The sequence below is a fragment of the Fistularia commersonii genome, chromosome 5, assembly GCF_037954325.1.
Source record: "Fistularia commersonii isolate RoL2024-O1a breed Wild chromosome 5, RoL_Fcom_v1.0, whole genome shotgun sequence".
NCBI lineage: Eukaryota > Metazoa > Chordata > Actinopteri > Syngnathiformes > Fistulariidae > Fistularia > Fistularia commersonii.
The window spans coordinates 15,651,530-15,677,627 of NC_141288.1; the positions used below are offsets into that span (position 1 = coordinate 15,651,530).

The window sequence follows — 26,098 nt, forward strand, 5'->3', positions numbered from 1 at the left end:
TTTAATGTGAAGCTGCATCTGTTTGTCGGAACAAACTGAAAGACACTTGACATTTTTAGTAGGATTTACTAAATGAGAGCTTTTATGGAGAAGTGAATCACATTTAAATGCATCCAAAAAGACATTAGCTAACAAGGAAACGTGTCTTTCTTCAAACTGACTAACTAACTAATCAATATTCTAATATTGTGCGAATTGTGCGTGTCTTGTCGAGGTCATGCGCCGCCGGAGGGGAAATATCAGTCAATCACCATCGATCAGGGAATCAAATAAACACGCCACGCGCAAAACACCGGATCAATAAAACAATCGAGAGCCGTTATTCTTATTAATATCGAGATGTAAAACGTGTGTTTTCTGGCTCCGAGCCGCCCCCGACAGCCCCCACCCAAGCACGGCGCTGACGTAATATCGATTATTTGAATATTTGACTTCGGACAAAAATCCCTGGGAGTCGCAGAGTGCGCACTTTTCTTCCTCCCCGGGTCTCCGCCGACCTGCGCCGCCTTCCGCCGGTTCGCCTTCAGCCCGGAGCTCCGTCCGTCCACCGGGGGCTTATAATATAACACCCGATCGGATCTTTTTTTTTTTTTTTTTTTTTTTTTTTCTTCGTCTTCAACCGGAACCGTCTTTTTTTTTTTTTTTTTTTTTTTTTCCCTAGTCTTTTTTTTTTTTTATCCGTGAACCGGTGCGGCCGAGGAGAAAAAGAAAACCCGCGCACAGGTGAAAAGGAGGCTTTTTACGACGCTGCGGTACAAATGATTGAACACTTTTCGGCGCCAAGTCAACGCCGCGCCGGCACATTAGAAAGGAAATCGAGCTGAACTCACTTTTTGGACAACTAGTGGACGTTTTTTTCTTTTTTTTTTTTCTTCCAACTTGTGTTTTCCTGAATATATAATATCAGATCCCCCCCACCAACCCCAAACCGGGGATCCTGTGTGGGGGGGGGGGGGGAGATGTGACATTCTCTCTTTTTGCGCACCGGCATCCAACAATTTCTATCAGTTGCTCCATCTCGGCATGTCTTTCACGGGGATTACGCGCGGAGCTGGATTGCGAGATTAACACCTTTTTTTTTTCCTTTATCTCTTTTTTCCCATTTTTTTTTTTTTTTTTTTTGGTTCTCCTAAAAAAAAAAAAAAGGGAAAGCGCACCGGTCGTTTCAATGGCTTCGACGTCGATGTTGGCGCGGCGCAAAGAGGCGAGTCGCTGGCCGAGAATGTCGTCAACTTTCTGGGCTGTGGTGCTTCTGACGGCGCTGCTGCTCCTCTATTGCGGTAAGTGCGAGAGTTTGGACCCGCAAGGTGTGTTGCGTGGGTGCGTGTGTTCGTGCGTTCATCGCCGTCCTGCGGGAGCGCCGCATTACGCGGCGACTGGTTACCGGCGGCCGATCCGTGTATCGATCTTACTGGCTGTCGGCGTGTCATTATTTCCCCGGAGCAGTTATCGGAAAACACTTGTCCCACACGAGCACACGCACACCCTTCACTCCTGCCTCACAAGCATGCAGAGAAAGGGAAAGAGAAATAAAAAAAAAAGAGGGAGGGATTCATCTTTTTCTGCGTTGAAATGTTCAGGAGGGATGGAGTTGAGCGTCCCAGAGGCCTAATTAAGTCTCCCGTGACTCTTTAATAGTCTCTCTCTCTCTGCTGCACACGCACACACACACACACACATAAACACGCACAACATCACCCCTAAGGGCCGTGTTATTGTCAAGAGTCAGAGAGGTCAGACGAGCCATGCGTCCATCACATTGTCTCCGGCTGCAAAATGATGGTGAAAAATGTGCCCAAAAAAATAAAAAAACAATCACACGCAGGCGTTCTCCCATGTTAGTTGGATCAACAGCCAGCGTGTCTCCAGGTTTTAATCTAAATATCGCAGGAGAGTAACCTTGTTAGTATAAACGTATACACGTGCGTGCACACGGTCGCACCGTCGCCGCACCGCTGCACCCTCGGAGTGCTCCTTCTTTCCTTTCCGTTCTCTGTCTCAAAATGCATCTGAGTCACTTGTGAGCAGAAACCCAGCTGGCGAGCCGCGCTCCGGCCCCGCTACGTGCGAGAACCCGTGCTTCGTGTAAAAATAACTGGGATGTGTTATTACTTTTGGAGGGGGGGGGGACGGTTATGAATTTACGGTACATCGGCGACATAGGTGCCGCGAAGGGGGAAAACAGATCCCCCCCCGCAAGGCGGGGGAGTTTCTCCCCACAGCTCCCGCCGCTATTCCTCCTCCTCCAACAATGAACAGAAGATTGAGTTTGCTTTGTAATCACACCCGGCCGGATTAATCAATGGGGGTTTTTTTGGTTCATAAGAATGCGAGGCTCGGAATAAGGGGGGTCTTTTTTTTCTTCTTTTATGGCGCCTTTGGCCATGTCAATTGATCCTCTGCTTTCATCCAATCAATGGCGCCTTGTTGTTTATTTCAGTCAGCTGTCTTTTTCGGCCCCCGAGGACCTCGGACCGAGCACCTAGCCACACCTCGCCCCTCTCGAAAGTTAATAATCCGAGCAAAAGTGACTCTTTGATTTTCTAGTGTTTTCTTGTTTTATAACATCTTCATCCCATTCGGTTCTGAGGGCTTTGATGACTTGAGTCTGAAAAGCTATTTGTGCCGAGGATTAAGCTTTTTTTTTTTTTCTTCCTGAGTATTTTCACTGTGGGAAAAATGAAAAAAAAAAAAAAAAAAAAAAAAAAGTTCCTGCTCCTAAAGGACGTGTCTGTACGTTTCACCTCCGCTCTTCTGTAAAAGTTTCAGAGCCTTCTTGTTCCCCTTTTACTTTGACTTCCTCTTTCACCTCATGGTGATTCCAGATGAGGAACGGCGAATACATCATCACATCGCAATTAAAGTTAATTTTTTGTTTTTCTTTATTTCCATTATGTTATACCCTCCAGCTGTGGTTGACTCTCATGTTTAATGCCTTTGGCACACTAATCCTACACTCCACTTCATTCCTCATCCTTCCATGTCCAGCTCGGTTGGCCCGTGCATCTCTCATTGTCACAGTTTGCGTCTCTGTTTGCCATTTTTTTTCTCTTTCTGTCTCTCACAGCAGTTTTTCTTTTTCATCCATTTCTTCCAAGAAGTCTAAGCTGACCCCTGCTTGCTTTTCTAACAGGAATCTTTGCTCTCTGACTGGTTTTTATTGCAGCTGTCTCAACAGGGAGCCACATGCAAAATCACCACATTGGAAGGCTGTATTTTAGATAACACTACATCTCTACTTCCTCAGTCATTTGGCGAAAGTAGGAATACATTCAATGATGCTGCTAAGCATCTTTAGCAGAAAAACAAGGAAATAATGACCTCAAAAGTGTTTCAGTGAGCAAGAAATTATTTAAAGGCGCAGTGTTTTGCACTTCCACCTCACACAAAGAGGGTCTCTGGTTCGATTCCGGCAGGGCAAAGTTCTGTGTGTGGAGTTTGTATGTGTCTGCGTGGGTTTCCTCCTGGAGTTTTTCCTCCCACAGTCCAAAAACATGCCTTAGGTTCATTGGAGAGTTTTAATTGAACGTGTGAATGATTGGTTGTTCGTCTCTGTATGCCGACCTAAGATATTCTGGCGACCCGTCCAGTGTGAAGCCCGCTTTTTGATCATTGACAGTCGGGATTGGCTCCGGCGCTTTCGCGACCCTGACTGACGCTGAGGTGATAAAGACAATGAATGATTGAATTCACAAAATTATAAAATAAAAATACATGTAAGTAGTATCCCCGTGCATTGAAATTATCTATAAATTACTACTTGAGTTTATTTTTCCTCAAATTTGGCCAAGTGGGCCAAAAGTGTTAACAAAAAAAAAGGATCAATGATGAGGAAAGTGAAAAGCTAATTCTTTATTTATATTCATAGAGAAGAATTAGCTGAAACAAAACCAGAATAGCTTGAAAATCTACTATTCGGAGGAAACATTTGAGTACATTTATTGCTCTTACCAACTTGAATTTTTCAACGTTATGTTAAATGATTGCCAAAAGTGTCCTAGAAAATTTTCCAGAAATGCTTTGTCTCTTGGAACGAGTAGAAACGCTGATGGAATAGATTACTCTGTGAGTGCAGGCGATAAAAACCACTTGGTGTACGCGCCGTAAATGTCACCTCTAATGATTCACACCTTTTCGTCTTTACATCAGGCATGAGGCTTTCATGCGGTTGCCATCGAGTGGTTTCCAGTTGTATCCGGATTATGTGGACGTCCTGCCGAATTCGTAAGAAGGAGGAAGTGTCAAAAAAAAAAAAAAGAAAAAAAAAATCAAAAAAACAGTGACTATTGTCAAAATTTACATTCATGGTGTGTACGCTGCAGCCATTGTTTGTCCCAAAGGCAATTTTGCTTTGCAGTGGTGCTGTGTTGTGCAGCCAAAGGGGGGGATTGAGGGAGCTCTTTGATTATGGCTATGACTCATATGGTGCCTGTCACCTAGAATCAACATCCAACTTCACACGATCCGCTGTCCTCACTCAGGCCCTTCTGAGTGGGAGAGATTGAAGAAAGAGAGGGAGAGAGAGGGAGGAGGAGAGAGAGAGAGAGAGAAAGCGAAGGATAGAAGAAGATGCGGCGAACAACGCCAGGCCACGAGGTGACTTGACGGTCTCGCTTAATACTATCATGCTGGAAGGGGAGAGGTAACGGAAGAGGCACTAGGAGCAAATAGGAAAGCTTTGGGGGTGAGAAAAAAAAAAAGAATGCAGAAAAGATCTCCAGATTCAGTGAAAAATGACAGTAGAGAAAGCAACAGGAATCAGTCTAGTGAAGAGAGAGGAAGAGAAACACTTGCGAGATAAATGACGAACGCTCAACAATTTAACTGCTTAAATCGTAAGCTGGTGTTTGAAACTCTAATCACACGAGAATGCTTCACTACCCGCTGATTACATTACAACAGAAAAAGAAAAAAAAAAAAAAAAAAAACACAAAGAAAATACACTAAAAAATGTTTTCTGCCCTTTAGTGCCCCCCTCTGGAAGCTCTCAGTTCCACATTTATTTGCAGACATTGCTATTATGCATTCATGAGGCTGCAGCCTGCGTTTGAGCTCCGAGGAAAGCGATGATAGAGCCACAAGGCTGGCTAATCAGTATGCTAATCTTAGCTCGGGATACCAAAGGAGTTAAGCATGACTCTGGTCTCGGGTCTGAACTGCTAATACAAAAGAAAAGATGAGACAAAGAGAAAAGATAGCTTATGTACAACTTCGTTCTTGTGCCAACCTTCAGTGTCAAGAATGCAGCGACTGCTGATTCATTTCGGCCTTTAATGTAATCTCCCGTGCACTGTCGCATGCACAGAAACACACACACACACACACACACACACAAATATGCACTGATATAAGCATTCAAGGGCAAACACATGCATCACAGTTATTAATGAACATTACATCAAAGTAGACATGCAGATTACCGTGACACACAGACACCTGCACAACTGCATCAAAGCAACCATTCAGGGTCACACAAACACATCTAAATAGATCTATGACCTACTTGCACGTACGTGAATGTCACACAACAAAGATTAGAAAATATGGAAAGGTTGGACACGCACATGCGTGATCTGATATTAGGGACAAACACTCGGCTGATCAAATCTGTTTGCGTCAGATCGCTCCGTCTCTCAGCGCGGTCGGTCCGCTTGTGTTTCCCTCAGCCTGTTTGTTTATGATTCTCTGTTGCTGTGCGGCTGAATCGATGAAATGTTGACTGTTACTGAGAACCGCAGCCTCGGGGTATTCACGGAGAAAAGAAGGTGTGACGTGCCCTCATTGCCAAGGCGTCTAACCCCTGCGCTCAAAAGACATAATCAAGCACACCTGGTTATACGGAGAGGCTCGTCTCTATGCGCGCGCACGCTGACAGACGGCCAGGCAGGCGTTGTCAGATGTCTGATTCACCGGTTTTAGAAAACGGCAGTCGACTGACCTCGAAAACGGAAGAACTTGGAGGTGAACACGTGCACATATTTGAATATGTTATCCTATTTTCAGCATAGCCTGGAGCCTCTTTCTCTGCAGGGAGGAAGACAGAGAGGAGCCACTGTCAGGAAGCGGTAGAAAGGGCTGTCGACGGCCCGGGGAAGTAAATTCATAAAGGGAGTCAACTTGTTGAGTTTTCCCACAGAGAAAGCGAAAAGCCACATTATGGACCCCTAGAAATGGGGCCAGAGACCATATTCATATTTCAACAGCTTTTTAGAAAGCAGCTTTGCAAAATTTAAAGACCATGATGAGTGTAATTTAAAAAAAAAAAAAAAAAAGCGGGGGGGGGGGGGCGTTTACAGTTATCATGTAATGAGTGCATCACAGATGGAAAGTGTCAAGTTTTGTGAGAGAAGAATGGAATAGAACAGTTTTGGAAGTTAGAGGATGAAATATTAAGTCAGAATGGGATCTGCCTTCATGTGAGCAGGGACCCAGTGACATTAGAGGGGAAATGGCCGTGGAGCCACAGGCAGTGTGTGTGTGTGTGTGTGTGTGTGTGTGTCAAGCTTGTACTCGTGTCAAGTCATTGCTGCACTTTTGATTGAAAAGACCAATTTCCAGTGAAAGGACTGCTCGTCGATGTGATCTTCAGGTTGGCATGTGGCCGGTGCTTCCGGCTCTTTTTTTTTTTTTTTCAGGCAATAGGCACCCATTATTTGATCATTTTTTAAAAATGTGTTTAAGTTTGCACTCTTTGGACTGTGTAAAGGCAATCACATCACAACAGGATACATTAGCTTATAGGTGATGCTGTCAACTTGCTACTCTCTGAATAACACAGAATTATATGTATCCTTTATTTTTACAGCAAAAGTAGTTTCAAGTTGAAACTCGGCCAAACCTCTCAAAAGAGGTTATGTTTTGAGCGACTAATGCGTAGTCTTTTAGAAATAAAACTCTGCAGAAGATTTGCATTAAAACACAGAGGTCAAACTGAAGTACTTAGAAACAACACGGACATACTGCATTGTTCTCTGCAAGCTCACACTGAATCAATAAATGCTGGCCTTTCAGTTGACAAGCCTAATACACAAAACATTTATAAATGCAGTTATGCTTTCAACTGCTGCCTCAGTGCTTCCTGTTTCAATTTTAGAATTATGTTTGTGTTGACTCCTTGTTAAAACAATTGATTGTGCTGAAGCTCATAAGGGAAATTCTTGTTCAGAAAAACAAGCCGAAATGTGACCGTTCACGATCCCGACGCAACCGTTCGCTCCTCAAAGAGATGGTCGGTAAGTATGAAATGTGCCTGGCCGTAAATGGCACGTCGGCATCGCGCTGACGCGGTGCAGTTGTGTTATCATTGCTTCATCTGTAGTGTAAAATCACACAGCTTCCCCCGCCACAGCTGCTCAAATCGGTTAACAACTGCAACAGTTGGCTCACTTGTTTGCACAAGAGTGCCGGCACAGAGTTGTCATGTCTCGAATGTACCTCCCGTATTTTTCGGCGTCTTACCCTGTTTTGTATACCGTGATAGCGTGCTAATATGCTCTGACATTTACTCAAAGTGAAAACACTGCAAAGTGTTTAAAGTTTAGGAACATATTGTCACGGCTGCCTTCATGGCTAATTGCACCTTAAATGCTCCATGTCCCATCAGGAATTAATTAGGACTCATTGTGACTTTAATTAGCATAAATTGTATGCGTAAGATTTATGTGTCAGAGATATATGGGTGCGCGGCCGTGGGCTAAACGGGTCACGGTGAAAGAAGCGCTCCACCGTTCCTTGTGGGAACCTGTTGTCCAGTGATGATATTTCTTATCAAAACAATGGAAAGGATTCATGTCCGGGGGCTTATGTTGGAAGTTTTGTTCAAGATGAGCATGGATTAATGGTAATTTTCAAAACCGGTGTGTTAAATTATTTGAAACTGCTTAATTGGGTCAGAATTTCGACAGTTGTACACAGTTACTTTTGCCCCAAGAGGATTCGCGGATGTGCACTTGCGCTTGTTTTGCCTAGGGCCAGTAAGCCCATCCAGAGAGATGCTAAAGCTACTCCCCCCCCCCCTCCTTTATTACTGCAAAAAGCAATTGCTTGGAAGAAAATGCCAGAATGGTGCTTTGAATTCCTGGAGGGGCCCATCACTGAAATGCGGCCCACGGAGCTGAGACAGCTAGCATCTGGAGCAAAGACACAGTGGTAAAGTGGAGGGAGGGAGGGAGGAGGGCCGAGGTGTGGAGAGGAAAGAAGAGAGAAGGATAATAGAGGGGCAGAAGATGAAGAGAGAGAGAGAAAGAGCGAGGAGGAGAAGAAGCGAGACAGAGACGCGTAAGACAGACGGAGCCAGAGGTTGACAAGGGAGCGGTAGAAAGAGCTCGAGACGGAAAAAAGGACTGCGCAGGCAACGAGACAAAAGGCAGACGGACGAGAACGTTCAGACAGTCCACCAATTGACAGCCGGCAGGGGAATAAAGTCAGCTAACACAATGAAGCAGTCGGCAGACAGACTTGCTGCCGAGTAGCCGAGAGGCTCTCAGAAGTGGAAACAAATATTACATTAGATGAGACAGATGCCATTTGTCACAATGGGAGGCCTGAGAGGTAGTTAAGCTGCAGAATATAAGGACCTGTGGCCTGGTTGATACATGTCACCAAGAGGGGGAAATTGTGCTGAAGTCAACTCTATTCAATCAATTGTCTGGTGTCCTTCAATGACTCCTGCACTTAGCAAGATAACACCAGCACAAAGTTTCATCAGCCCAACTCTCACCGAGTTGGTATTGGGCCTCGAGGACATTTTGTCATTCATTTCCATGGTCCTTTCCTTCCTCCTTCGGTGCCCCCCCCCCGCCCTTCGCCTCGAGCTCGGTGACACGTGAGGAGGATAGCGCCGGACACTCTGTTAGTAGCCAGATGTCAAACAGTGGAAATCCTGAAAATGCTCAAATGACTGTGGCAGGGTAAAGCCTTCAAATAGGATGCAGTGTGTGCCGCTCCAACCACCGGGGATGATGCAGCACTGCGCCGACATCCCCGGTAGAACTTTAAACTTGTGGTTTATTGTTTGGGAAACTGGGACACAGCCAAGTTAATTCTTTTTTCTATTTTTCTTTGACATGATCTGCAAGATTCCTTCAAATTGGAGTGACAAAAGGGGTTGCCGGTTTGTTAAGATTATGTGACTGACTAAATGCGGCGCGTCGCAGATATGGTGTGCACAGCAACTTGCCTGTAAGAGGCTTTTGCGTGTCACCAAGCCAGTCAATGAGACTTTTAAATCTTTCACTTTAGGTGTATTATTTTACCTTTAATTGTCAACGCACCCATGGAATTATTTTGTTTACAAAAGGAATCAATCCAGGTTTAGCGCAAAGGTCAAAACAGGGGCATGCACAGCCTCACAGGTTGTGAAAAACCATGTGAGGACAAATAAAACTCTGAGATCATAAACATGTGACAGCAGTCATGAAGCAACTGTCAAATGTTGCCGGTGACAATAAAGAAATGTGATAAAACGTTGGCAGTAATGTTTTGACATGCAACCGGGGCGAACAACATTGGATATTCGATTCGATATTGAACGGAAATTCCACAGCTGTTTTACAAAGGGAGGGTGTTCAGAAATGATTTTATAAGTGTTCATTTTACAAATGAACTGATGTGAAATTTTATTTTTCGTGAATTGTTGTAATTATGCTAACGGCTCGTTGTCATTTTTAGCAATGATAATACACTTTAGAATCGCATCTTCTTTACTGAATTGAGTCAGAGCTATATTACAAGAGGATTCCATCCAGTGTGATATCAACAGTCAATGTTGCCGCTCATTCATAAGCAATTCCTTTCTTTTGAGTGCCTGCGTCCGAAATGTGATGTCACTGAGGGATTAAATATTGAAAAAGTTGTTTCTAGGGGAACACAGATCATTAATCAATTCATTAAACACATGTCTCTGACTCTACTGAGACATCGTCTCAGATTCTACTCAATATATAACAACTAGAATCAAGATTCAAAGTGTTTATCGTCACGGTGCACGGTGTACAGTGAAATTCCTCCTTTGCTGTCCGCAGTGTATTTTTGGATATGTGCTGATAGGAAGAGTGTAAACATTATTATAAATATGATTCTAGATATGAATATGAACGGTTCACCAGAACAGTACCAGTGCAGTGAGACATTTGAGCGCAGCTTGGTGTGCAACATACAAATGTGAGGATTATTGCAGTTAAAGTTGGCAGTAGATTTGAGATGTGCAAGAAGAATGAGTGTCAGCTATTCAAGAGTCTGATGGCAGTCGAGTAGAAGGAGTTCTTTAATCATGTTGCATTGCTCTCGAATAAACAAAGTTTTTTTCCTTTAAAAGTAGGGAAATTGAACCCACCTGTATGTGCCGCTTGAGGTGAAAGCATAAAATACCAAAAATACCATAAAAGCCATAGTATGAATGCACTCCCTTAAATTTAGGTCCATTTGAATCCATTGACCTTTACCTTTTAGAAAATAATACCCCTCATCTTTGTCCTCTCCATCCCCTTCACAAGAATGCACACAATTTCTTTTCAATAGTATGTTTTTTTAATATTTTACAATATATATTTTTTAACAAAAAAGACCATTCCTTTTTCCAAAACACATTTATATCTGAATTTTGCACACACATGCGCGCGTGCACACACGCACATACATGTTTATGTGTAATACATGGATGTATATGTATGTATATACTGTATTTCAGTAACGTGCGATGAGGTTCACGGGTGGTGAGGTACTGATGTCATCATAGTCAGATTTACAAACATATGAACTCTACACAGTAACTTATTCACCATTTTATTGGCAGCAGTTGACGTGTTTTATTTAAAATATCATATCAGCATTCTTTGCATATACAAACTGTAGCGTAGAAAAAAAGCACATGTAAAAAAACGTTATTTTCTCTTACCTTATTAATGAAGTCCATGTGCCGCTCCTTCTGAAGCATCGATAACTTGCTTTTCGAAGTCTTCAGTTTCTTTCTTCAGTTTTAAAAGTCTCTGTCTCAATGGAAATCACTGCCAGTGAAGACAGTCGTCCTCGATCGGTTCCGACTGTATCTTTTGAGTCTTTTCGGTGCCGAGAATGACCGCTCCACCGATGCTGTCATAGCCGGAACGGTGATCACCGGTCAGAGCAACTTTGTCGCCTTAGGAACAGTTTGAATGAGATCCTTCTGGGCCAAGAAGTTGAGAAGCTGCTGAGAAGATTTACAGTCATCCCTCACCGTTTGTGAGCTATACAGCCCGATGAGATCGGCAAAAAATAGCCGGATGGCTGCACTTGACTCGCTAACTGTTGATTGTAGCTTGCTTTTGCTAATTCTCTTATTCTGTAGCCGAGTAGTAAGAGGGATCCCTTGGATCAATGGCGCCCCCCTACCATGAGGCACCGTCACTGCCTGCCTCACTTAATGTCTCTTCGCACTCGTCTTATGATTACGAGAAACACATTACAGTTGTCGACAAAAAAAATTAGACACATCAGCTAAATTATAGAAAATTTAGTTCATATATTAAAAGTATTTTTTTAATAGTGACATCCACAGAGACAGCAACATGGTCTTAGTGCATAGCATGGCAGCACAGTTAGCAGAATCATTGCATAAACTAGGGTTGGGCAACCTTTAACACCCAAAGAGCCATTTGGACCCGGTTTCCATGGTAAAGAAATCACTGGGAGCCGCAAATAAATTTTGACGTCTAAAATAAAGGTACCACTGTATATTTTGCTTTTTATTACCTTCACACTTTGTATAAACAAGTGTGTAGTGTGTTGCTTTTGAAATCCACAAAGTGCTACGGAGAAAATTAAAGTTTATTTATGGAATGAACACATTTTAAACATTTTGAGCTTTGGGCTTTCAGAGCGCGTGGCGTAGCCTTGACCTGAATTTTGAAAATAAATTGGGAAAAAATCAGAGTCGGTAAACAATAAAAGATAAATATTTGGAAAATATCTTCATAAATATTTATTTTACCCGGTTAATGGGACTTCTGCGCATTATACCGGCTGGCGGGAATACCGGCTTCTGTGAGTGTGACATTTATTTTGAGCGGGGAAAAATTATAAATATAATTTTTATTTTAGTATTTCAAGATCACAATAAATTTCCAACTTAGTTCCTTTTTTTTTTAACTTTAGTTCTGACACAAATAAAATACACATCAATTAAATATTTATAATTCATTTTCCCAAGCTACTCGGGGCCGCAGTGTAAGGATGAAAGAGCCGCATGCGGCACCGGAGCCGCGGGTTGCCGACCCCTGGCGTAAACCAGAGTGGGCTCAGCTGGTTGCTGCATGTCTCTTATTCATATTTGAACGGTAAATGTGAATTTTTTTTTTAGTGATTTTGAAAAATAAAATAACTAAAAATGGTGAAGCTACATGAAAAATAACTTTATAGTACAAATCACTGAATAAATAAAACCATGTAATTCAATTTTTCATTTTGCATTTTTTTCTTGCCATGATGACAGTTGAGCCCCGGCCTCCCCTGCCTCTACTGACTGCACGTCGCTGCTGTATTTATAGATATATTCTGATTGTATGTATATATGGATATAAGTATATTCTTATACTTGAGTATAAGTAAGTTTCTGAGCTTACTTTCAAGTATGAGCTCTATGTGCTAGAACATGATCTTACCTGTTCATACTGCATGAAAGAATGATGAATGATCTGGGCAGCAAAAATACCCATAATTAGACATCTACTGAAAAACACTGCAGCCACCACCTGGCCATTTTATTTTTTATGAGTATTCACTGAAATGTCATCAGCAGGGGTCGAGTGACTTGGTTTTGAACTGACAAAAGAGATTTTGAAGTTCAGTCACATAACTGTTGTCCAGCCTGGAATGATAGTTCAAAATCGCATTTTTGTCTGTTTTTTGCTGCCAGTCTTTATACTTAGTTGAGTTGCTAACACCTTCTGTGATGCATATGAAAATTACAATCCGCTTGGCCCCATTCATCTTGTGTTATTGCCTGTTGCCGCTCCAACAACCATTTTGGGATGCAGAAACGATGAACTGATATGTGGCTGCTGTTGTTGGGAGCAAAAGGAATATAAAGCAAAGATTTGATTTGAGACCCTGCATAGCCCAGAGGATGGGAAAGGGTTCCTGTTTTGATGGAAAAACAACCACTGTGCAATGAAGGAAGGCAGTAACTTCAATATTTCTGGAGGCGCATAGTCCCAGAAGCAACAAATGTCACCAATCATATGAGTCAAATATATAACTGAATGCATAAATAAATAACGGCATGCAGGTAAATAATTTAAATGTATATAGCAACCGCTGGGCTTACCACCCATTCTTTCATGAATATTGATTTTCCCATTTAATCTAGACACCTTTGTGATTTGATGGGTCATAGCAGACATTTGATCCTTATAGCTGGCCAAAATCACAGGTGTGTTTATATTTTATAAAACTTTACTAGAGTATTTAGACTTCGGATTCCTTCTCTGTTATGAAATACAGTTTCTATTCACACTTTATTTTCATTTCAAATATTTGATTCTGATACATTATGCGGTTCTGGTAAAGAAGAAGACAGTGGTAGAACCAGATTTTATTTGATTTTTTTTTTCCACGGTGGAAGGATATAACAATATTCAGAACTTTTTTTAATGCTGTCATACTTTTTAATACTCCCCGTTTTAAACTCCATGTTGTTAATAATAATGTTTTTTTTTTTTTTTTTTTTTTTTTTTTTTATCTTGAGCAATTTGGTGTTGACTATTGTGGCTTATTTTAATTTTAAATATTTTTTCAATAATGATAAAACTAAAATCATAAATAAAATTAATTCCAAGCCATCAGCCAGCAGTGCTTTGATCAAATGAAGAGAAAAAATTGAGGGGAATGTTTAGTTGAGATAACAATACTGAAGCAGTTGGTTATTGAAGTTGGTTACATTGATGGATATGCTTACTTATTCCAACCAACACTACATGTATGGCTGAGAAGGCTGCCACTCTCTGGGAAGGCGTGTCAATAGCATTATAACCTATTGTTTATTTACGAGCATACCTAGTTTAGAAGAGAATAGAACTGAATTCAGCAGAATATTACTCTAATCACCCTATAGTTGGGAAATTTGTCCTTAAGCATGTGGTGAAAGACTTGTTCATATGTTCCCCTCTGAGCCTTCTGAGTTTTTTTTTTGTGATCTTCGCTGAAATGGGTCAGTGCCACAACGCTGGACCTGGACAACCTTTCAGCTCTCATACGTATTAATGGCCCGAAACATTCTGCACATGCCAAGCACCGCCCATATGCTGGGACTTGCTATATATTTGTTTCTCACCATGCTATTTCAAGTATCAGAGTCGGAGCACTTATTACCCCGTCGATACTATTCCAGGCCGCCTGCGGAGTTACTAGACTCAGCTCCTGTACTTTTGTAGCTTTCCGTTAGATAGTTTCAGCCATGCCGCGGAAGTGACCATATGTTTCGTGTGGGTGATCGCTTGGCCAGCCAACAACTTTGGTCTCAAGCGAAATATCTCAAGAAATGGGATGTCAATTACTTTGACCAGACACTAACTGTGTATAATTAAGCTAACTTGCCTTAGTATCCTTAAACTAATGATAAAACCACAGATAAACTCATGCTTTTTTTCAGATAGCACAAAAAAGCTTTTATGTCAGAGACATATAAAAAGATGTTCTCCAAAGGTATACGTTATTCAACTTTAATGCAATGCAGTCTTGATTTCAACCGGCCTCAGGATTAAAACCAATTACTGACATCAGGCCTCCTGTTATATATGCCAACCTTTATTAAACTGTTTGTAATTGTTTGCTGAGCTGGATACTATAGCTTGATACTATAGATACAACACATTAATTACAAACTGATTTTAAATATAATCACCCATCAAATGACTTTACCTTTAGTCAGCAGTATGCGTGGAAGTCATCATGGCTGAAGTACAATAAGAGGAATTTGATGAAATCCAAAATGTACTCCAAATTAATAATAATAATATCCACACGCAATTCTTATGATTAAGATAATAGTATCCATCTAACAGCTGGGGGACAATATATTCTATAAAATATAACACTGTATTGGAATATTAAGACACATTCAGTCTCTTTACTCGTCCACCATGCGACCACAGTTGTTTCAACCATGGAGAGACTGAGAATGAAAAATTTATATAAATGTTTGTACATTGAAGAAAAAAAAACAAAAAACAAACCAAAGAAATAATAGAAAAGACACTTAAACCTCTCGTGAATACATTGTCGTACTGTTGCATGGATTGTATGCTTTATGAGTAGGACTTGACATTGGCGGTAGAGAAAGTGCCGCTCAGCATTTCACTGCGTGACATCTTATAGTCAGAGAAAACTGATGGGATGCAGCTCAGGCATTCTTCAGAAGGTGATGGAAGGGTCAAGGTGGGCCACAAACATACGTTACAGTTGAAATCACTAACTTGATAGCAATGAGAGAAGGGAACGCCAGTGTTGACAGGAAATTATTTGGAATCAATGTAAGAGACTTATGATCTTCCCCATAGAGTGCAATTGGTTTAGATTGTTTGGGTCATAATAACAGGTCTGAAGGTCCCCAAAGCTGCTAAAGCAAGACTCAAAAGTGTCCTCCTGTAGCGTTTGGACCGTTTTCACAATTTGCTTTGCGACATGTGTGAGCTTCATCAGATTTCATAAAGGACATTGAAAAGGGAAGCGATTCAAGTCTCAGCACTTGATAATGGATGCTTGAGGCTGAGGGGACAGACAAAGGCTATAGGTATGGGGAGTAGAGAAAAGGCTGCAGCGACATCAAAAGTTTAAAAGTACTGATAAAAGAACTAATCATGAGTCATGCATTTAGATATTCCAGTCCCAGTTATCTCCTCGCAGTTTGATTAATGTAACTTGAAAAAAAAAAAAAATGGTTACATTTACAGTTAATGGAATGTACTCTAGTGCTTTGCTTAAATATGGAACCCAAACTTGGTTGAAAATCTTTCCAAGTCTTTTGTTAAGGATTACAGATCTTTGGCACCTCACCGATTTTCTTTCAGTAAGATTATTAAAATCTACATTTGCGGATATTGAGCTAAATTATACAGAAAAAAAATCATAAAATTAATGGTTTTTAAGAATGATTAAACATTAAATGGGTCACTGCAGGAAAAAAAAGGTGTTGGATTGTTTTCACAGGCCGGTGAGTTTTTTTTTTTTTTTTTTTTTTTTTTTTTTTTTTTTTTAAATACAAGCTGTTATGTTGTTATTCTTACGAAATGACAGTTAAATCCACTCTCATGCTGAGTATACCCATCACAGCACTGTTGTTCATTAAACACACACAGTCTCAAACTGACAGAATGTCGCTGCATGACAAGGCACATTTGGACAATGAGCGATAGTATGCCATCTAGCTCCCGTAACTTCCTTCACCAACACCATGCAAGACTGGATGCGAAGGGGGAGTTGAGGGGTGATGACGGGTTGCTGGAAAATGGTGGTTGAGCTGCCGGAGAGTTATTCCAGCTAGTGGTTGTCAACATGACTTGGTTATACATGCACGGCAAGCTGGAGGAGACTTTATATTTCCATCATGCTCTCTTGTTATCTGAGCTCTTTGTGGTTCTTTGTATACAGTCTTTCCTCCCCAATCACCCCAGCGCTCCGCTCAAAGTCTATTCCCTCAAGCCTTTGGCAGTGATAAACCCCTCTATTGTTACAGTGACAGCAGAACATGCGAGTTATGCCTGCCTCTTCAGGGTTGAAGAGCTCATTACGACTTCTCAGCGGGGACCCTATAGGCTACAGTATATGTGACGAGCATGTGAAGTTCATGCAAATGAATCATATGGTAAATGATATTGTTTGATAATAAACCTTTGTAGTATAAATCACTGGGATGTTTGGAAAACAAAACTTCATGTGGACAAGTATTAAGAGACAAAGCATGGTTTTAATTCTCTGAGATTTTTTTCCTCAATGTCCCATTTTGGCCTATGGTTTATATCTATTATATATTTGTATGGAGCCACTTTAATGATTTAATGTGCAATCAAATAGGAAAGATTTCCATTAACAATTCATTGATTTGAGAGTAAGAGAATCAACACTGCAATTGAAAGGATCTTAAAACGCAATGAGACTAATTTATGATTAAAAATGTATTAAGGTGGAACCAAGACGTCATCACTTTTATGCATTTGTACATCTACATTTCTGCCTACTTTCTTACGGATTTGCTCACAGACACATATTTGAAATGTCGAATTGGCACGGGAATTCGGAGATGTAAACAAGACATTTGGATTAAATAAAACTTGCATTTTAAAGTTACATAGACAGCGATGTTATGATTTACAAACCCTTCATGACTTAAAAAACAGTATTTTGTCATTGTAAACACTGCTGTTTCTAAGCATGCATATTGACAAATTGTATTTCAGTTATTCGAAAATAGAGTGGTTTTACATAAAGAGAATTAGACGTCTTGAAATCTAAACGTCAATATCAAGATTTTTGAAACCGTAATGATTAAATCCATTATTAAGCACCTATGAAGAAATGAAATCGAAACTTCTTTCAATGATTATCCTCGAGTGTTATACATGTTATAGGCAAACAAGGGTTGCGTGCATGCTGGTTGATTACATTTTGATAAAAAAAATGTTCCTTTATCACAGGAAGATGCTTGTGTCACGAGCTCCCCAATTAAATCAGAATCTCTCTGTAGCGAGAGCCGGTTGATGAATCAATCCTACACACTCACATAAATGTAATTACTTCATTTGTCAACGTCTGGGGAGAACACATTGAACTCCGTACACTCAAATCTTCCTGCAGAGAAATGAAGAGGGAGAGAACTCCCATCATCTCACCTACCTCTTCATCTCCTTTAGGCTCTGTCCTGTACAACTTAATCACTGCTATGATCATTCCATAAGAGCAGAAGTTATCATTTTACCAGTTCCCTTTGGCCTGTACTGTATATTACAAGGAGGATATGAGTTTCACATCAAAGTGTTTTCTCCCATCCCCCCCATATATATCAACTAGACGCGCTCACACACACACACACACACACACACACACATGCATGCAGACAATCACAAACGTGGTGCTGCTCTGAAGAAAGGAATGCATTATTCAGCAACATGCTAAGATCAATTAAAGAAACATTGCATAAATAGTAATGACTTTAGGGAGATGAAGGAAATGTTTTGTTGATGGTGCATCCAAACATATCCACAAATCTCTGTATTTTTCTTCCTGGCTAGTAGGCCGTTTAGAAGCTGAGATACACAAAGTGGAGGCGGGGCAACAGCTTTTCCATTTCCTGGGTTATTCTATAATCACCCACCAGCTATTGCTCACTTTTATGTTAGACAAGACAGGATATTCATACTGTTGTTTAGATAAATCAGGCAATACTAAATGAAGAATACATGTGATCTAAATTTAATGGTTCAATTTTCTCAGTGCAAAGCCATGCATTTTAATTACACCATAATTACAGGTTTATTATATGTCTGTAAAAAAAAGTGTATACAAACATATAATGTATTTGTTCATGTGAAAATGGTTAATGCTTGGCTATTTAACATCATTATTATCAACCCCCCGGTAGCCTCCCCCACATAGCTGTTACTAGGTAAAAATGAAAATGATGCCGAAGATTGGTCGGGTCCATAATCCTGAATTTGTGTTCCTGACGAAGCACAAAATTGCATATAAACAGTTTGTACTTTTTCTACACTGCTGGGTGGTGTGAATGCACAGTCTCTATTAATATGCATGTTTTATTTATGAGCCCGTTGATCCCGAGTACAGGTATTGCCAAGCTCTTATTGTCTTAGTCAACAAAGAAAAGTTCAAAGTGTTGTGAGAGTAAAATCACTACTCCGGCTAGAAATAAAGTTACAAAAGGCTGTTAAAAAAAAAAAAAAGGTCTTTAATTACATTTCAAATGAGGGTCTGAATGACCGACCTATCTCTGCACAGGCTGCTTTCAAATCCACGTCCAACGTTAGCGCGAGTCCCCAAATCAAGTACGGGAACGCTCGACTTTTTGCTCGAGTCTCACTCGGCCCGGAGTGTTGGATCAGATTTGTACAGCAACACTGTGGTTTATACTTCTTCCTTGTTCAAATGACAATTAAATTCGTGGGGTATCTGCAACACACAGCCTGCAAATTTGATCTCAATCATGGCTGTGAAGAAAAGATTGAAATACGTGAGGATAGTTGGAAGTATGCATCAGTTGTCCTCAACTGTCACAAGTGTCTGTCGAGTGGCGACGTCTCATCCCTGCGCCATTATTCAAGCACTTCTCCCTGCTTGTCAAAGAACTAATAAAATGTTATCGTGCACATAATCCATTAAGGCATGTAATTTGATGTTAAATATTTAAATATATATGAAATATAAATATTTTTTTTTTACATCACTGTCACAGGAAATTATGAAATTAACAGTCAACGTGACTCGCAGAGATAGCATCCCGGCTGCCGGGGTTTTCTGACAAAGACAAAGTCACCGGCGGTGGCCGTGCTGCTGCATTAAGGTGCCACCGGAGAGGCGTACTGAATTCTCACCAATTGTCCATTATCTGCATTATCAGATCCCAACTTGAGTCAATTTCCACGGGAGACGGTGCACAATAAGACTGAATTCACGTCGAGCTGTCGGCGCATGATTTGGTCACGCATTCGCTGTCGACATACTAAGCCCAGCGACCGCTGAGGCAAAGGTGGGAAGGCTTTGTCAATGCATGAATGTATATCTGCAATACTCCTTCTTACTGTTTTCAGTACAATAAATCCGGTCACTTCACTTTTGAGGAAACCTAGACCTGTGCATTGTAAAGGCTGAGGCTTAGATGTTTATTCCTTCCCCGGTCCTGTTATCTGAATGGAGCATTACCTGCAACATTACCTTTTCAAAGTGAGCGGTTTTCATGAATACTACAGTGGATACTTGCCTCTCAATGCTTTTTCGGCAAGAAATACGAGGGGGGGGTATTTATGAGTTCCGCTCGTTGATGGAATTCATATTGATTTCCTGGGAGTTCATCTTAACCTGAACCTTACCCTCTTTTAACCCCAGCCGCACGCTTCATTTTCCTCTCGATTCGGCATACGCATACCCTCATCTTTATACACAGCATATGCAAATTCATAAGATAGTGGGGAGAAATAGTACCGAATCACGATTTCTCTTCCTGCTCTTGCAAGGAGCTGTGTGTACGGGAAGGGAGATGTGAAATTTCCCAATTCCATAACCTGCTTGTTGTATTGTCACCCTGTGTGACGGGGTCAGCAGAAATCGATTCTCAGCCACTGGATATCAAGGTGCAATGTTAGAAGTCTACATTTCCTTTCCCGAATCTTATTGTAAAAGCTGGTTGTTTAACTGTCAAGCATCGAAGCACATAAGTGCATGAGAAGTCTGTGAAGTTGCAGACAGAAAAATGGACATACTTAAATGGGAAATTTGTCACATTTGTCCATTTTTGTCAAATTTGGGACGGCGTGGCACAGGAGACAGAGCGATCATCCTTGGAACCCGACATTCCTGTTTTGATTCCTGGTTCCTACTACTATGTCATAGTGTTTTTGAGCAAAACACTGAATCACTAACTGCTCCCCTGGTACTGATAGAAGGCAGCCAACTGCTAATGGTTCACCCTTGATGGGTTAAATGCAGAGAAGGAATTTCCCCACAAGAGATTAATAAAGTATAAATTATCTTTTATAAAAGTCACCACATTTTGGCAGTTCTAAATCACATTATCTGATTTGGAACGGATACAAAAACACTTCTATTTATATGCTATGTCTAAGCATATATATATATTTTTTTGCAATAAATAATGTAAACTAGTTTCTAGGAAGTAGTGATTAGTAGCAAGTAATTCAAAGGCTAATTTTGGGTAAACTCAAGCTGATTTATTTTCCTTTTTTTTATTTTGGTCTCCTTTTTATTTCTATTTTGGAAATTAAGGGTACAGACACACCATCGAACATAGATAAAACAAAAAACAAAAAGAAAAAGGTCATCTGTGTCAAAGTAAAATGTCAGCCATCACTCATAACCAATAACAGACATGAACAAGACTAACACATTCAGCTTGCAGGCCCCCCATCTATCGCTGCCGTGCACGCGACTCCTTACCGAAGTCACCACAAAACAGGATTCCTCAGCATCAATCACACTGATTTAACAGATTTTCTGTGATTTTTGATTTTTTTTTCAGCAGATTTCTAAACAATAATTGCTCCATCAATGTACAGACCAGCCTAACACGCAAAACAATTCTTATCCGTCACTTAACCTTCTTTCTCTCGGTGTTTCTCCCTTTCTTTTTCTCTCTGTCTCTGTCCACACACACTCACACACACACACACACACACAGATCAGCACCACCTCTACCTACACTCATGAAAAGAGGCAAGAGCTCATCCGGTAGGAACCACGGTGAGAGATTAACGTGAAGTATTTCTCTCTCTGCGGTGGTTCACTTCTGTAGTGCTGCAAATCTAATGCACACATTATTCAGAGCAGCCCTGCATCTATTAATGGAGAGCAGAGCTAGATTTATCGCCCAGGTTTAACTATATGGTAAAATAGCACATTAAGCAGATGATATCACGGCATATATGAAATGATTATGCAGGGTTGCAAATAATAAAAAAAAAAGGCTGAGGGGACCAGCTTAATTAAATGCAAAGTCCACTGTTATACATCACTGTTTTTTTCTCATGCGTAGGCCACTTAATGTAAACTGTGGGGAGGGAGATGTTTTCATTTTAAAGAGTAGATCTTTAGTATTTCTTCCCTCCCTTGCCTAGCTTTCTCTTCTCCTCCCCCTCATTCTTCTCCTTTGCTGTGTCATCTGTAAAAGCAGCTGTGCCCAAATTATGCCTGAAATTTCCTCCTTCTTACCGGATTATAACGAGAAAGGGCTCCTACATGTCTCATTCGTGTGACATCTGTAATCTCCTTTTCACCCCATGAACAGTGAAAGTCCTTTAAATTTGGAAGTCCTTTAAACCTCCAGAAATCTGTTCTTTGACATTGTCGAAACAAGGAAATGCAAGTCAAGCCAACATTTTTATTGACTGAATGGGAGCAATGATAGGTGACACGGGAAATGTGGGACTTTTTTTAAATGGATGCTCAAGCTTTGCCACCCCCTGACACATCTGACCAAGACCCACTTTGGCTCATGTGCAAGTAATTTGGCCTCAAAGATAAGCAAGATATCCCAAGATATAGTGTCACATTTAACAACATACTGTGCTACTCAAAGGCAGAAGTGCAGAAGCAGCTCCCCAACGGGCATGTAAAATTTAGGTCCTGTTTGGGAAAGACGTATTTCAGAATGATGCAGCAGCCTTTAAATAAGCCATAGATTCCTTCGCTATTCTTTTATCAGGATAAGCACACAAACCCTGAGATAATTCAGGCAGAATTGAAAGCTCACTCTATTTTTCTGTTCTGCTCCTCTGAGCCCCCTGAAGCTTCTTTATTGAATAGCCCTAGATGTTGTAAAAAGGAAAGTGGAAAGGAACACCATGTGTTGCCAAAAACGCAAAAGCGGCTGCAGGGCGAGGTAATAAAAATAGCATCCAAATTATGTGCTTACTGTAAATGCATGAGCTATATGTACTGCACATGACCTGTATTGTGTGTGGATGTGCAAGTAATGTTGCACCGTGTGTGACGGTGAGTGTATAACCAGTGAGGATTATTTCCAGGACAACTTTATTTCCTTGTTTCACATTTGTTATCATGGTTGCAATCTTAAATGTGCAGTTCTCCTAAATTTGTCACATCAGTTAAAATATCAAAGTTGGGGTGTAAATTGGCAAGACTCATATTTAGCAAAATTTGAATTAGGAAATGCCACCGTCCAAATGGAATTGTTTGACTGTAACCGAAAATGACATTCACAGAAATTATCTTATCAGTCAAATTACTTTCAATTATAGATTCAACAATAAATTTGGACAGTTCTTTGCTAGTCTTGGCATAAAAACACAAAGTTACACCAATTAGTCGCTGAAATCAGAAAGGGAGAGAGCAAATGTCTCATTAGTTGCTATGTTGGTGTCCTTCTGTTGAGACTCAGAAAAAGAGAATCACTGTGGATTTATGATATGCGTGTTCTGTTTATCACTTTCTCCCATGAGGCATCCCATCTGTGCCAGGACAAGGCCACCCCTCCACCCAGATACAGGGCCTTTGGTAAGAAAATGCAACAATTACAGGGTATATAGATTGCAGTTAGGGAAGGTAGAAACGACACTATTTCCCCAACCATCTGTGTAATGTCTCAATACTGTTACATCAGTGATGTGTTTGTGATTGTGTGGATAAGGACAAAGTGGCTCTGCTCATCCCACATTGTTTTAGTCTAGTCTGAGGTAGTAGGAATTAGCTCTGCTAGTCCCCACGGCCTGATTAACCATTGGTTGTGCGATTGTTGATATTTGGTGTATAGATGTTCCTTCAATGGTGACAATTTCTCACTGGACTTTCATAATATTGTTGTTGTGAGCTAAGATTTAACAATCATTCAATCCCTAGTTATGTGATCGCCAAACATTTTTAATGCAGAAATTGAGTGCACGTAATTGTCTATTTACATGTCACTGATCACAGCATTCCCTGTAGATAACTGATCACTCATTGAAATGCAGGATGTCTGAACCAAAAAATGATTAGATCATGGTACAGGTGCAGCGGCTAACCCTCCACAGTTAGAACGATTCTGGTTCGATTCTGACAGGTGAATTTTTTTTTTTTGGAGTTTTCATGTTCTCCCCGGCAGTGCTGTGCAGTGAGGTTTATGGCTGGTGAGGCAGGAAAAGTGTGTGCCTCACTTAGTGGCTCTTTGCTACCATTTTATGATTGTTCAGCACAAGAAACTGATAACACATATCCAGTTGTTGACAAAAAAACACTACATTGGAAATATAGTTCTTTGAGCAAAAAAGTCTAAACATTTTAATAGCGACATACAAAGAGACGGCAAAACACTGAGTGCAGAGCATGCTCGTGGTAAGCTGTCATTGCGCAATCTACGTTGAGGCTCAACTGTCGGCAGCCTCACCGCACGTCTCTTCTCAGTATTTTATGCGAAAACACAGCGATCTAAAACTGGTGAAGTTAAATGAAAGATACCTTTATTGTGCAAATCAATCATAAAAAACATTTAATTCTTTTTTTTTCATGTTACATTTTATTCTTTCCAAGATTGACAAGTGAGGCTCGGCCTCTCCTGCCACCCCTGACTGTACGTCACTGCTCCCTTGGTTCTCCACTTTCTTCTCAATGTCCAAACACATTCAGTGGGTTCATTGGAGATCCGAAATTACACGATTTTGTATGACGTGTGAATGAGGGAGTGAATGGTTGCATGTTTCTATTTATGGCCCTGTGATTGGCTGGTGACCGCCCTGGGTTGAGCCGTGCCCAATGACATCTGGGACTCGACCTCCCCCACCACCACCACCCCAGCAACCCTTACTGCAGGGAAAGTGTTATAAACACTGAATGAATGAATGATAATGGTTCAACTTTAGATAAACCCTTGTGACAAAGATAGGAATAAATGATTTCTCTTCTTTGAATGGGTTGTAATCTGCCATCAAGTCTTGTTCGTTGTCATCTTGGTGTCTCTGCACAAAATGTTTGGAGATCATTTGAATGTACTTATATGCTTAAAGAAAGTGTTATGGATGACAACAACTAAGTGCAGCCGCAAACAACAATGGAACGCTAACATCTATGTGACACAAAATGCGAGACAAAAACGTTCAATGATGGCATCATACAAATCTGTAAAAATCGAACGGCTTGTCTAAAAACCACAGCTGTAAAAAGCCTTTTGAGTCATCAGTAGGCCTTGAGTTTGTTGGCTGTCATTGTATATGCAGCAACACAAAGTCACAAAAACATACACAAACACGTGAAACAAATCTGCTCACCTTGACTGACGATGACTTGGACAACAAGCCAGACTTTTAGATTGCAGGTGGACCTACACGTGTAAACTATTGCTTATTCGGTGGGAAGTACATGCAGAACAAATGCGCTAATTGACCTGGCACAAATACAACACTATTTATTTTTATCGTTGCACACCTGGGTGCTCCGACCACGTACTGCTGGTTCTGCATCTACTGTATAAACGCTTTTTTCCCTTCAGGACAAATATGAGCACACAAATATAGACGCAAATGCGCCTCATTGTATTAAAGAAACTCAAATATGAGGTTCCCTTGGGAGAGCGTAGGTGGAATATATAGGGGCATTTCTAAAGCCCAAGGCACACTAGCTCAGTATACCCCCAACAATGCGCTCATAGTCGGCTTTGTCTGAACTCTGTGGGAGTGAGGTTCTTAAAAGGGGTCACAATGAAAATCTAATTCCCGGACACCGCTCTGCAACCTAAAGTGCATCGTGTATTTTAATTACTGCAAGTATGGCTAAATTGCCCTCTGCTATTTTGAGGATGCAAAAACTCAACCACTGCACCAGGTGCACGGTTCACTGAGGTTTATCCAAGTCTCTTCATTAATTAATGGGTGTGTCTTGAACACAAAACCGATAAATCAATTCGAAGGTCAGCTCTCATGCCCTTTAGGAGGCAGGTGCGCCTCTGATGCAGATGTCTGGATGCCATGGTAACGTGACATCACTTTGACCAGGTGAAAAACGTCTGGCCGAAGAGATGTGGTTCTTTTCCTTATTTTTGACCGAATCTATATGAAAGAAAACAAAAGTACAAGGTTAGAAAATATATTTTGTCACATCTTCCTCTCCTGCATATCCAAAATGTAAAACACAGAACAAAGAGTTTTGAAAAAAAGCAATGCGATTAAAAAAAAAGAAGAGAAAAATATGAATGTGTCAATATAAAGACCTAGATTCACAGCTACATACAATATGCCAAAATATATAATTTGCAATTTTTCCCTTTGATGTTGTTAAGGTTGTTTCTATTCCTTTTTTCTTTTTTTTTTTTTATTATTCAGAAGTTTCTTAATTCTTTATTTATTTATTTTTTGATAAGGGAATGGGCATGATTTAAAATTCAAATGTTTGCTTT

At 40.7% G+C, this 26,098-nt stretch overlaps 1 protein-coding gene across 3 annotated transcripts in view; it reads left to right on the forward strand.

Moving 5' to 3' along the window:
- Window positions 1-578: 578 nt before the first annotated feature.
- Window positions 579-26,098, forward strand: part of LOC147234190 (chemokine-like protein TAFA-5) — a 167,055-nt gene continuing 141,535 nt past the window's right edge. Inside the window, exon 1 of one of the 3 annotated variants that reach the window (XR_015106167.1) lies at window positions 579-1,280. Coding sequence is in view for 2 of the 3 variants with exons in the window: in XM_086147002.1 (XP_086003128.1) it covers window positions 1,169-1,280 (112 nt within the window). In the remaining variant the exon portion in view is untranslated. The remainder of the gene's footprint in view (window positions 1,281-26,098) is intronic. The other 2 variants (XM_086147002.1, XM_086146998.1) reach the window with 2 other exon arrangements.